Source organism: Varanus komodoensis, unplaced genomic scaffold (genome assembly GCF_004798865.1).
Source record: "Varanus komodoensis strain SLA01 unplaced genomic scaffold, ASM479886v1 scaffold1, whole genome shotgun sequence".
Lineage (NCBI taxonomy): Eukaryota > Metazoa > Chordata > Lepidosauria > Squamata > Varanidae > Varanus > Varanus komodoensis.
Window position 1 is genome coordinate 607,958 of NW_025335268.1, and position 13,942 is coordinate 621,899.

The 13,942-nt window shown below is 49.1% G+C and overlaps 1 protein-coding gene across 1 annotated transcript in view; it reads left to right on the forward strand.

Moving 5' to 3' along the window:
* The first annotated feature begins 613 nt into the window (after positions 1-613).
* The window catches only part of VASH2 (vasohibin 2), a 33,877-nt gene continuing 20,548 nt past the window's right edge, over positions 614-13,942 (forward strand). Inside the window, exons 1-4 of the mRNA XM_044448122.1 lie at positions 614-731; positions 1,621-2,097; positions 8,132-8,220; positions 10,114-10,170. Of these exons, the coding sequence (XP_044304057.1) occupies positions 1,822-2,097; positions 8,132-8,220; positions 10,114-10,170 (422 nt within the window). The 5' untranslated portion in view covers positions 614-731; positions 1,621-1,821. The remainder of the gene's footprint in view (positions 732-1,620; positions 2,098-8,131; positions 8,221-10,113; positions 10,171-13,942) is intronic.

Below are 13,942 nucleotides of genomic sequence, written 5' to 3' on the forward strand. Positions count from 1 at the left end.
TTTCAGGCAGAGATTTTTCTAGCCCCTTTTGGAGATGTGGGGATTGAACCTGGCACCTTCGGCATGCAAAACAGCTGCTCCGTCACTGCGCCACAGACCCTCCCATCATCCTCATCATACACTAAGCTGAGCAAGCAGGATTAAATAACTTAAGCATTATTTGTAGAACGCGGCGGTGCCTTGAATTGCCACGAATTGCGCACCATCCGTCCATTTCGCTGTCGAAGGACAGCAAACGCCCACCCTGTGAATGGGTTTAGGGTGAAGAAGAGACACCCCCCTCCCTCCCCACCGCCCAGGGATTGTCGTGTATCCAGGATTAGTCCTACTCAGAGTAGACCCACTGAAAGGATTGGGATTTAAGGGAGATTCGCACAGGAAGTAGGACAACCCCCAAGCTCCCGTAAGATTGATGGAAGAGCTTTGCAGGAGCCGAGCGATCAGATTTCCCGGGCTGGCCTTGCTCTGCTGGCGAATCGGCAGCCAATCAGAGGGCCGCAACGCCTCCGCGAGCCTCTTCCCGGCCCCCTTCGGACCGCCCTTCTTTGTTGCGGCGCCCAATGGGGACGCTCCGAACGTCGGCGGCTGCCGGGTAACATGGTTACATGCCAGAGAGCAACGCTTGATCATGGAACATGGACTAAGGCGAGGGCGACGGAGGCAGCCGCCGCGGCAGCATCAGCAGCAGCCTCCCGGAGAGTCTCCGGTGCAATGAATCCCGCCGCGACCCGGTGAGGCTGGCGGCGGCGGCGCTACGGCGGGTGGATGGGTGGGGTCCTGGCGGGGGCGTGCGCGTGTGGGAGCAGGCTCCGTCTCCGCGGAAGACGGGCTTGTGGCAGGGGAGCGAGCAGCCCCCCTTCCCTCGCTCCCGCACGCCACGTCCCAAGCCGCCTCCATCTGTTGGCTCCCGGGAGCGTGCGCTCGGCGCGGCAGCACCAGCCCGACTCGCGCCAGTCGGTTTGCCGCATGCCAGCCCCGCTGTGGGGCTGCACCGAGCCGTCCGTCCCCCAAGAACGAGGATCGGGGCGATGAGCGTGGGGCGCGCGCGGAGAGGCGAGATCGGACCTTCTCTCCGTACCGTCGCTCGCGCGCGCTCCTTGTGCGTGTGTGTCCTGGCTGGGGTCTCCCATTCCCCCTTTCCAAGCGCCCACCGAGGTCCCGGCAAGCCGGCAGGGGGATTTCGCGGCGGACGGGTGGACAGGACCATGCCACGGGAAAAGCAGGCTCCCCTGCCCCGCAGCGATCCTTCGTGTGCGTCCGCTCTCAGAGGTGGTCTGAAATATATTTCAGGCACGGGGAAAGGCTCGTTCCCGGCCGCCGTCGCTCCCTGGTGAAGACGGTCGCGGGGATCCCGAGCCAGACGGTGCGCTTCGGGTCCTTCGCCCTTTTGTCTGACAGGTGAACTGGGTACGCGCCAGCCTCGATCAGGTCCCTTCTATTGTTCGCTGGTTCCGGCTGGCAGCCAAGCGTGCGCGCGAGTGTGGCGGCCGGCGGGGTCTCCGTGGGCCAGCTCGCCGCCGGAGAGCAGGTGGGAGGTGGAATGTTTTGCCTGGCCTCCCCGGGATGCGAGCCCTCTCGGCTGACACACGTGTCGTCTTCCGTTCCCCGCTGTCTTTTTAGGTTCTGTCTGCACGAGGAGAGCCCCGCCAGCGGTCTGATGCTTGTCCGGTGCTTGGCGAGCAACTTCGCGTCAGCCTGACTCCTTAGGCAGGAGAGGCGAGGGGGGCGGGCGGCGATGGAGTGGGTTGCCCCGCTCGGGTGTTGAACTGTCTGCCTTTCCCGCCCCATCACCGGACTGCTCGTTCCGTTTTGGAGCTCGCAATGACAGGATCCGGCTCCAACGCTTCCCGCAACCCCCACCCCAAAGGAGACAAAGGGGGCCGCTCCAGGAGTTCCCACGCTCGGCCGACCAATATCACCAACAACGGGGGCTCGGAAGAGGAGGACAAAGACGGAGGGGTGGCATTCTTTGTCAACAAAAGTGGCTTTCCGATCGACGGGCAAACCTGGGAACGGATGTGGGGGCACGTGGCTAAGGTGCACCCTTCAGGCAAAGAGATGGTAGAAACCATAAGGAATGCTACCTTCCTTGCAAAGGTAAGGTATCTCCAGGGTTTTTCCACCTCCAAGCTCTTATTCTGTTCCTTACAGGCTCGGATACTCTGGCCAAGCTTTCCCCAACTTGGCGCCTGTAAGCCAATGGTCAGGAACAATGGGAGTTGTGGTCCAAAAGTTCTGGAGGACAGCTGATTGGGAAAGGAATTCAACCCAGAATGGTTGAATTCAGCTCCTTGGCATATCTGTCTGGCTGCATGATCATGTCTGCTTTCCAGATGGATTGTCTCAAACAACTGGGTGTTTGGGTCTTGCCTGACTCTTTCGCAACAAAAAGAATAGCTGGAAGTAGGCTGACCAAAGGCATTTCACTACGTGAAGCAAAGGATGAGATCTGCCCCCCACCCCCCATTCTGTGCCCAAATGCCCACTGGGCTGGCCATGGAGCCTTTCCTCCACAGCCACCCCCCACCCCGCTCCTGAGGGCATCGGCGGATGCAGGGATGGCCGTGCGGCATGCCAGCGCTCTCCTGCAATACCTCGCTGGTATCCCCCCCCCCCCCCCCCCGCATGTGCTGCCTGTCAGTGGCTGCTGCCTCACTCTCCCTAATGGCAGGGCTGGCCCCGACTGGAACGAAGGGCAGGCATAGGCATGGGGTTCTTGACCAATGCCTCTGCAGCCTGGCTCAGCCAGTTTCTGAGGTTTTGTCAGCTGCGCACATTTTATTTTTTACTGCCAGAAGGACTAGAAAGTTGCTTTTTTAAAAAGTTGGGCTAATATTTTAGGATACCAAATTGTGTGCATTTGTGGAGTGCTTGAATATGCTATGCTCTCATCAGCCTTGCTTTTGCAGGTCCTTGAGAGAGCTCTAAATGTAGCCCAACAGCTGCTCATATTTCCCCTTGGGGACAATACTTGTAGTTGCGTATTACAATTGAGACCCAGGGGGGTAACAGTTACATAGTCCTCTGGGCGCTTCCATACTAAGTGCTTATTTTGAGCCACTGATCACTTTCTGCCCATTTGAAAAGATTGAGTTTTGCCATGTATTTCCCCAAGTAACTGTGAAAGTTTGCAGTTCTCTGTGAAGCTCTCATGCTGCAATGAATTTACAGGTGGTGCGACAATAGAATTCGACAGGGAAAACAGCACTTTACTCGGAAGTGCATTGCATGTTGCATTTGATACGATGGAATTAGAAGTCTCCGTACTAATTTAGAAATGAGTTGGTTTCCATTCTCAGCCGCTTCCACTCGGACTGGCTGCTTCAAGGTTGTTACTTGTCCTTGGTACTTTCTGCATACAGGTAGGTTCTACCAGGTCAGGGCTACCTGGGATCCTTTTGAATGGTACTGCCAGTAGCTGAAGCTGGGACTTTCACTGAGCTACATTCAATGAACTCCACCACTTGAGGTTTTGAGAGCGGAGGCCTTCTGGCAGGGGTCTCGTGGAACTAGAGTTTGCCCCCTCCTCCCCACTGAATCCTCTCTTCTGAGCTTAGCTGCACACCTCATAGGATGGTGAGGATGGAACTGAATCTTCCAAGCAACAAGCTATCATACCCTGTTATCACAATATTTTGGGGTGGCTTGATCTTGAATGAGCAATGAAGGCCTATTTTCAGGGGCCGGAATGTGAGTGGCAGGAGTCGAGACAGAGGCACTGGTACCAAGCGAAAGAACCCAAGGTGATACAGAGTCCAAAGCCTAGTGGTGAAGTCCAACAGCACAGTCCAAGTTGTAGATGTACAAGTCCAAGAAGTACGTCAGCAGGACATGGATGCGATCCTGAACAAGCCATGGATGCGATCCTGAACAAGCCATGGATGTGGTCCTGAACAAGCCATGGATGCGATCCTGAACAAGCCATGGATGCGGTCCTGAACAAGCCAAGGGTCAAGAACTAGGAAGACAAATAGAGCTGTAGGTACCTAGAGGCAGAATAACTGGGCAGGATTCAAGAGCAGTGAAGGTGTGACAGGCAGGGCAGGGCAAGATGCAGGAGGTGAGCAATTGGCAGACCAGCCCAGATGTTGACACTCATTCTTTTACTAAGCAGCTGCTCCTGGTGAAGATGCAAACTGCTGCAGGTGTGCGGTTGATGTGGAGCAACCCAGCCGCCAGCATCTGGAGCTTTCCTGGGGGCGTGGCTGGGGGGGTGGGGCTGAGAACGTTTGGAGGGACCGTGGATGGGGAAGGCTGCTGTGGAGGCTGCCCACAGCCCAGCATTGAAGAGGGGCAAGGAGAGAAAGGTTGTGTAGCCGCGGGTGACAGGAGGGGCTAGTGGTGCATTGGATTCGGCAGGGCCGATTTGCTTGTATATTATGTCTTGGGGAAGATGCTCACAGAGCTAATACATTGCCAAACACAGAGGATGAAGTTTGGACTCAAAGGTGGCTATGCCTTTCTTGGGCTTTGAGCTCAAAAGACATGGTACACCTAGGGAAGGCTGGTGACTCCCGTGTTAACGAGGCTGTTTTTCTAGGGCAGCGTTTATGGCAGGAGCTATAACATGGTACTGAACTCCACCTCCAAAGTAGGTTTGCTACCATGGATAGCTCCTGTAACTGAAAAAGTAAAAGCTGCAATGGATAAGGAGTCACACTAACATGAGATCACTAGCTCCCCCTTTGTACCGCATACCTTCCCAGTGATGGAAATTATTTAGAAAAGTGTATTCAGATCTCTTCTGGAGTTCGACATTGGGCAATGGTTTGGTGTAATGTATGGGAAGTGGCAGCTGTACCCATCCTCACAGCAGGTCAGAGATTAAGGCTTTGATCCTGATCTGGCTTTAGGAGGACTTCCCCATAGCACTAAGAGGGTCATCCAGTTTAACATTGTTCAGATAAAAATTGCAACATGGACTGGGGTTATCACAATCTGTTTCGGGAGTTTCTGCAAATCTTCCTTACTGAAAAGGCCTTTTGAAATTTGTTATTTACAATTTTATACCTTTTCTAGCATCATGGATAGAATACAATTATTGAATTGTTTGCTTTGAACCTTTAGGTGTTTTTCTGTTTTGTTTTAGGAGAGCTGATGGGAATAGAATCTAATACTCTGTTTCATGGGAAAGTGGCAGTATTTTGTCATTAGTTGCTCTATTCTTTGTACCGTTGCCTAGATTTTTTGTTCTGGTTTAGCTCACAGAGGCCAGTTTCCAAGGTTTAGCTCACAGAGGCCAGTTTCCAATGTTATCCTGAATCTCTTGTGCATTCCTTCTAGCATTCCCTTTTACCTTTGATTTGAAAAATTGGGGATTGCAATTTGTCCAACCAGAGTTGCCCGCTTACCAGAAAAAATAGCTCAGCTAGCTCTCGTACCTGTGCCAAGAGACCTGAGTGAGTGAAACTTGTGTGCAGATCAAGCTTCCTTGGAGTACTGTGTTCACAGTTTAAGATGGACTTCAACAAATTAAAATATATCTGGAGTTGGGCAGGGGAGATGGGAAGAGAGAGGTCAGCTCATAAGACAAAAGGAAGATGGGGGTGGGTATGAGATGTTGGAAAATGTATGATGAAGAAGCAATATTTTAAGGGCTGACCCATGATGATGGGGCAAATATGTTTTTTGTTGCTCCAGCAAGTTGGAGCTGAATCAGTGGGTTCCAAAAATTCCAAGAAAGCAGATTTGAACTAAACCTGAGGACAGCCCTTCTATAAGTACCTCAAAGGCTCTCACAAAGAAGGAGGTCAAGATCTCTGCTTGCTGATGCCAGAGTATAGGACACAGAATAATCAATTCAAGTTGCAACAACCCAGATTCAGACTGGATGTCAGGAAAAGCTTCCTCACTGTCAGAGCAATGCAATAGTGGAACCAGCTGCCTGGAGAGGTGGTGGGCTCTCCAACACTAGAGACATTCAGAAGGAAACTGGACAGCCATCTGAGTGGGATGGTGTAACTTGGTGTCCTGCAACAACAGGGGGTTGGACTCAATGGCCTTCATGGCCCCTTCCAACTATGATTCTATGAGTCTATGATTAATGTATAAGCTAATCATGAATGGAATAGACTGTTTTGGAAAGTGGTGGGCCCTTCTGTATTCGAGAACACTGAATGGCCACTTATGAAGGATATTGTAGTGGTGCATTTCTTGCATTGCGAGGAGGGTGGAGATTAGAACTGGGCGATCTTTGCGGTCTCTTCTGATTCCATCATTCTGTGATTCTGTATGCTGCTTTTAAAGGCAGAGGAACATGGCCTGTGTGTTTGTGTGTGTGTGAAGTTGGCAAGCCTCTTTGGCAGCTGCTGGCTCAGTGGACTTACTGAAGTAAGTGCTAAATTGCAATGTACAGAAATCTGGCTTATGACATCTGAATTTCATCTGTAATTAGCAATGCTTTTCTTATTAGAGTCTCAGAGGGGAAGCATGCATAGCTGAGAATTCCCCAGGAGAGCAAAGAGTGAGGGTCTGGGCTTCAGTTGCATCCCGACACCCCAACTGCTGTGGTAAGCCATGGGAGCAGATGCTGCCCCTTTGTGTCTTCCCACTGCGTTCCATTCCAAATTCCGATTTGGCACCATGGGACTTGTGGCTGGAACGTCTGTGACTACGCTGATGGATGAAACAGCTGGCAAGGGAATGATGGCAACACTCACAGTGATGGAAACAGTCCAGAGATAGCAGCTCTTTCAGCCACCTGTTGAGCTTACAAATCTAAAATCCTGGAGAGACTTGAGGCAGATGTCTTCATGAATCACCCATGCACTTTAGTGGTTGGAGACACGGCTGTCATCTGGATGAGCAGGCCGAAGGTTTTGTCTCCCTGCCTCACCAGTGCAGTCTTATCTGTGAAAAATATGGGGATCCTACAGGTGTTTTGGACTACAACCCCCAGCATTTCTGACTATTGTTCAGTGCTGATTGGGAATAATAGGACCTGAAATCCAATGCAGCTAGGGCGCTCCAGGTTGGATGAGGCTGTTGATGGACAGTCTTCTCCAACCTGGAATCCTCCAGATCTGTTGGACTACAGCTCCCATCACCCCCAAACTAGTGTAACTAATGACCGTGCTGACTGGGAATGATGGACATTTTGATGCAACACCTTCAAGAGGGTACCAGACTGGGGAAGGGTGGTTGATGTCCAACTCATGTTGCATAAATGATGGTTCAAGTTACTGTGTAAATGATTATTTAAAGTCTTTAAAAGTACTGTCACTTATTTTATTAATATTTGTATCACAGAGTGGGATCGCTGAGGTGTTGTTGGTATGTCATTGCTGTACCACTCTGCAGCTGAAGCTCTTCAGCAGTACTGGGACCATTTTAAATAAATTGGTAGTGATCCAAATACTGGAGACATACTTAAAGTTCTGGAAGCTGGTACACATGTTGAGGAAAAGGCAATTTCTGGGGCTGCAAAGTTATAATCAGTCCTTGTGTGCCATCATCAAATTGTTAACAGCCTATAAAAGCAGGTGCCTAGTGCTTTTTCCAGCTTATTTTTTAAAAAGTTGTTCTTAAGCAAGCTTCTCTGCCTTTCCCAAGAATTTTGTACCAAAGATGTCTGGGAGACGCTCAGCATCTGGCCTGCCTCTTGCCCCATATGCCAGCGGTTCAGCTGCTCAGTGCATCCTCCGCATGCGCCTGTGTCCATTTGTCAATTGACGGCGTGGAGCAGACATGCGATACCATAATGAGCTCCCTTCCATTGTTGCTAGACAGCTGCAGAGAATGTTTCAGGGCTGGGGTTAGTGGTGCTGAGAGATGAAAAACCTGTGGGTTGCACTGCCCTGCTGTAAAACTCTCACTCGATTGAGCAGCTCTGGCTTGAGGCTAGAATAGGAGAGACAGAGCTGCCCTTTAAGAGGTCAGTTGTTTTCAGCCATTGACTGGGCATGTTGCCACCCAGACTGCCGCCTGTGCACACGCCTTGAGAATAACTTCTGAATGAGCGGAGGGCTGGGCTTTTGTGTCAGCAGAAGACAGGCATGGTGGCATCACCGAGATGAGCCCAGCTCTTTCCTGCTGCTGGAATAAAATCACTCAGCTGCTTACCTAAAAACAATGGCCTCTCTCGACATTTCTCTCTCCTTCTGTCTCTCCCCCTCCCCCTCCTCCTCCACAGCCTTCGGTGCCCTCCGTGCCAAACTACAAGACTTGTATGACCATCCCAGAATGGCTTCAGGCAATACAGAATTACATGAAGATGCTGCAGTATCCTTTATTTTCTAGACTGTATTTTATTGAAGACATCCTGAAGATGGAAAACAATGCCAATCTTATCTATTCAGCTGCGAATGAGTGAATGCATGAATGAAATGGCAGGAGGGAGGGAAAGACAGAGATAATTTATTAGCATGATGGTAGAACATGAATAGGAGGAGAGTGTCCTTGCTGTCAGTACTAGCTCTTGAGGAAGATTTGTACACGTGGCATGCTTCACTTGGTCTTTGGGGCCTCATAATTAGCTTTAGCTGACACTGAAGAGGATGTAATTGGAAAGAGAGAGAGATTGAACATCTATCGATAGAAAGGTTGTCTGTGAACTTGGTTTGCAAGGTCACCAAGAGGGGACTTCTCAGGCGTCTGCTGTGCTAAATTGCACAATAGAAGAGACATGTTCCAATGGTGATGTTCCTTTGGTTTCTTTGAACTTTTTACACATACCTTTGATAAACCATAAGAGTGAACATAAGAACATAAGAAAAGCCATGCTGGATCACACCAGAGGTCCGGCCAGTCCAGCACTCCATTCACATGGTGACAAACCAGCTGTCCAGAGGATGTCCCAAGCAGGATGGGTGCAAGAGTTCCATCTGCCTGCGCTCCTCAGCGACTGGTGTATGTAAGCCTGCAGCTCCGAAAGTGGAGGTAGCACCTAACCAGCAAGGCTAGTAGCCATTGATCGCTTCCTCCTCCACGGCCATGTGAGTGGCTTCTGGCAGATTCAGAACCTTTCTCCACTTCTTCTTGGCAGAAGGGAAAAGTGAATGAGGGAACTCCAATGACCAATGAATTATAATATCTGCACAGTCCTTAATAATGCAGCCACCTGGAATGCAAGTCTTCCCAGTCAGCTTAAACAGTATATTCCCAGCTTGACCCATCCCGGTGTTTCCACAAAACACCCTACTTTGTCTCTCCCATACTTTGGGATGGGGTGTACTGCACATGAATTTCCTGGGTGGCCCCACAACCTATTAGAACCACATAAAGGCAGCAGGTTTCGTGAAGTGAGGTGTGGGTGGAACCAGCTGGGAGGAAGAAGCCCAAAAAAGAGAGAAAGATGAGCATTTGCATCCTGCAAATTGCTGGAGGGAGGGCGGAAGCTCTCTGAAGTGAAGAAGAGGAACAGCAGAGAGGGAGAAAAAGACGTTGGTTTCTTATCCTGAATACTGGATAAGTAGTACGGGAAGGGGTAGGAGCGACAAAAGGGGTGGGTAGCCTGGACCTGGGAAATTGGTGGGTATAATCAGCCTGCCTGGGCCTATGCTGGAATTAACCTCTGGACTGGAGGATATAACTGACCCCAAAGGGATATAACATATTTGAGACATATCCCATGGTACTTCACACTTCATGTATCCCGATACACTGAAGGGTCTTTGTTCAGTCTCTCCTCCCCTCCTAAAATGTTTATATTTGTTTTCTTTTTGATGGTGTCACTGAAAGGTCACTGGGGTCAGTTAACTACCAGTTAAAGTGAATGAGGGAACATAAAACTTGGATTGTTAAGGTTCTGAGGGTTGAAAGAACTTGAATATAGTGGTGGTGGTAGGTCTAATTTAGAGTTAACCATGGTTTGACTGTTTCAGGGATGCCTCAGGCTTTTGTACAGCCTGTCTACTTTCTCTTCCATTTGTGGACTCCAGTTCTCTTGCTTATGCCCATGTTTGCCATAACTGTGGAGTAAAATTAGATTTTTTTTCACATATAGAACTTCAACTGCTGGGGCATGCTGTGAATGGAAGAATTTTTCTATCTAAACATGCACACTTAATGTATTTGAAAACCTGGGGTATATTTCTAGAAGATATTATACTCTGCACTTATTTGAACCTCATCTGTACCCTCAACTGCATTTTTGCCTTAACTGGTAACACCCAGATACAATCATACTGGAACTCAATTCTTTGAAATTAGAAAATCAAGACCTCTAAGTGGGTAAGTAATATCTTTCTTGTTTGGGTTCCCAGGGACCCCTGATGCTGTTAGGGGTTTATATGGGTCAGATGAATAGACTATATGGATAAAATGGCACAGAGTTGATTGACCTGTCCAGCTGAGAATCTCCTGGGATAGCTCACCAGTCTCCGGCAATTCATCTGAGATCTTCTGGACCTTGTGACAGTGTTGCCACCTGCCCTGTTGATCAGGCAAGAAGTCTTGGCGTCGTGCTTGACTTCTTCCTTTCCTCTATGCCTCATGTCATCCATGGACCAATCATGGCATTGGTCCCTGCACAACTTGCAAAATTCCAGCCCCATTCACTCCGTCATCTTGCTGAAAATGTTGGCTCATGTTCTAGGCCAGTCACCCGCAATCTGATATCTTCTAGATGTTTTGAAGTTTGACTCTCCTTAGCGCTGGCCAACATCTCCAGTGGTCAGGAAGACTGAGAGTTGTAGTCTAAAACATCTGGAGGGCGACATTTGGGGAAAGCTGCTCTAGGAGCATCAGGCACTGCCTTAGACCAAATCTGAGCACTGGTCCATGTAGGGCAGTATTGTTAACAGGGTCTTGTGGTAGATCTCCTGGGTTATAGAAGAGTCTTTCCCACCCCGCCTGGAGATGTCGGGGATTGAGTTCAAGGAATACGTTTGCAGTGTTAATCCGTCAGAGGGGAAAACAATGGTTCTTTTTTGCTTTTGCCAACAAAAACTGCAGCAAACATTGGAATATTTTGCATGAAAATGTGCCCATTCTTTGTTGAATGTTTCATTAACCATCTGTGTTGACATGCATATTATATTTTTCAATTCTCTTTTTCTGCTGAAGCTGGAAGTGGAACTGGTGCCAGTCAGCTGGTCTGGATTAATTTATTTAGCAACTCGCTGGCGAGGCTTTTATTCAAGGAAGCTTTCTAGAGAATCTAGACATGTCCCACCCCCTGCACTAAATCTGTGATAATCCAGCTACATTGTGAAACAAACTTGTGTTAGTCTTCTGGAAGAGCTTATTAGCATCTTTTCAACAGTGCAATAAGTGACACTTAGACTCTTTTCAGCACCTCAGGAGTCTGAAAGATGTGCATGTCCATCTCTCCTGACTTGCAAACACTAAGTGTGTAATTAAATGCTGCCACGTTTGATGGAAATTGTGAAGGAGCATTAAGGTTCCAGGGTGGGATGCACACGCATCTATAGAACAATATAAAGCGGCATTAAAAGTGCTATAAAAACAATGCACAAAGGGTCTGCGGAAGCCAGGGCAGCTGTTATCATGGGGGAACTTTCTCTGGTGTTTAAATGTTTGTTTTCATTTCAATAAAATGTGCACACTTAGAAGGAGAGCGTTCGCTCCCATTACAATCCGGCTCTTAGCCCAGCTATTCTGAGGATTGCACCAAAGCCAGAAGAAACAGGAAAGCCTGAGTGGGGTGGCAGCTTTCCTGTTCATTCTCAGCCCTGGTTCTACTACACCATAAAGTGAAAAAATCGACAGAGCAGACTCTTGGCCTTAGAATGCGACTGTAAAGGAAAGGAAGAATGTTTGCCCGAGAGTTCAATCTTGCAAGCCAGCTCATGCCAGATACGCATCTGCCTTCATTAAATGTCTGGCACATTGCATTGAAATCTGCCTCGCTAGCCCTTCAGTCCACTGGGGAGAGAAGGGTCAAGAGGAGCAAGTTCATGAACTGGAAATAGGGCTTACATTAAACACAACGTGGGCCTTTCCACAGCTCGTCTGCTGTAAGTTGTTGCTCATGTGCACTGCTTGGCTTGCAAGGACTGCCGGGCAATGGAGCCATTAATATTCTACCCACCCAGATGGATTTTGGCATCTGGGATATTTATTATTATCTTGTAGGACTTGGTCTTGAAACACTGCCAAGCCTGCAGCCAGCAAGGAAGTGTCGCTGTGCCCTGCGTCGCATGGGCACGGCTGCCTGCCTGTGAGGCTGGTGCCAGAGGAGACCCCGGGGCTCCCTGTGGAGAGTATCCTTCACACAGGGCTGGGAGGCTGATGGGCAGCCCTCACGTTCTCCTGCTGGAGGAATCCAAGAGGTTTTCTCTTCCGTCTCCCGTGCGAACGCATCATCTGTCTGCCACCTGCCCCACAATGACTCCTGAAGGATGTTTCATGACAATGGGGTATCGTTACTGGGGAAAACTGGGTGCAGAGGTGCACTGCTTTGGCAGCAATGGGAAGGCAATGCCTGTGCCTGTGTGTGCCTCAAAGTAATTCCTGGCGGCGGCGGCGGCAGCAGCAGGCATCCTGGAGGATGCTGCCCGCCCCTAGTCCTAAGAATCCATGTTCCCTCCTCACCTGAGAAATCATCCAGATGGGGCTTCCATTCTCCCAGCCTGCAGGCGGAACTGAAAAAATGGGAGGAGTTCTTCACCCATGCCTCTGGTCACTATCACTATGCATGCTGGTATTAGGGTTGGCTCTACCATTAGGCAGTGCCTCAGGCAACAGATCTGTGGTATCATGGAAGGACAGCCAGTTATTGGCTCTTGAATTTGCTTCTGCTGACCAGGTTCAGACAGCAAAATAACTCCCCCTTGGGTTGAGTATGGGTTGAGTCTGAGTTGTTGTTAAAACATGGGCTGTTGTGTTGTCTGAACCCAGCTGAGGAAATATACCGTGGTAAACAACCCACCATCCACAACCCAGCAATAAATCATCGGTTCTGTTCAGGATTTGCTTGTGGAGAACTAGCCATGGCTCATTAGTGCAGCTGGTTCAAATGAGACGGTAGCCCATGTTTCAGCAGCAACCCATGGATTAATGACAACCCACACAGAACCCTTGATTGTTCTGTCAGGTCTTAGGCCAGTCCTGTGTGGTGCTGTATAATGTATAAGGGGTTATTTTCACGAGGCATTGATTGTGTGCTTGTGGTTTCTCACTCTCTGAAATTTGTGAGTGCCTTGTATGATATGCTCATTCTTCAGGGCCTCTTTTGTGCTTTACAAGCATCGTACATGTTTTGTTTTAGAGTAAGGAATGTGTGGGGTTCTCCAGAAATGCTAGAACTAACTGGAATGAGAAGCACTTGCCTTTTTGTGATTCTACTATACTGCATCGCCACTTGTGGTCCTGTAATGGAACATACAGAACAGCTGAGAAAGGAAACAACCATCTCAGGAAGAAACACCTGTAAAGGAGTCAATCCCTCAAAGAATCCCACAAAGGCTCGGAGGTGTCAGTAAAGTGGTGGGTTAAAAGCTTCATGCAGGAAGCTCTAAGATGCTTCAAGGACCTTACAACCTAAAATTGAAATATGCAAGATATTAGGGGAGGGGAACTGAAAGTTGGGCAACCAGGGAAGAAGATAAATTTATTTCAGTTTATGCTCTCAGAGAAGTAGCCCAGTTTATGCTACAATCCTACCATCTGTAGTATGAAATTGATTATAGCCCATTTGACTACTACTTTCCATTACATGTCTAGACCAGACATTTCTGTGGGGCGCTGCTCTTGCTGCTTCCATTCCATTCCATTCCTATCCTGCTTTTTCCCTCTTGCAAGGAATCCAAAACAACTTTAATAGATCTCCCCATTCTATCCACACAGCAACCCTATGAGATAGGATAGGCTGAGAGGCTTTGTTTGGCCCTGAGTCACCAAGTGACCTTCATGGTCGAGTGGGGATCAGTTCTCCCACATCTCCAGTCCAGCACTCTAACCACTAGGCCACACTAGATGTTGCTCATATTTTAGAACATCACAGAGTGGTCCAGATGACAGGGCTTTGTTGTGAGGGTCC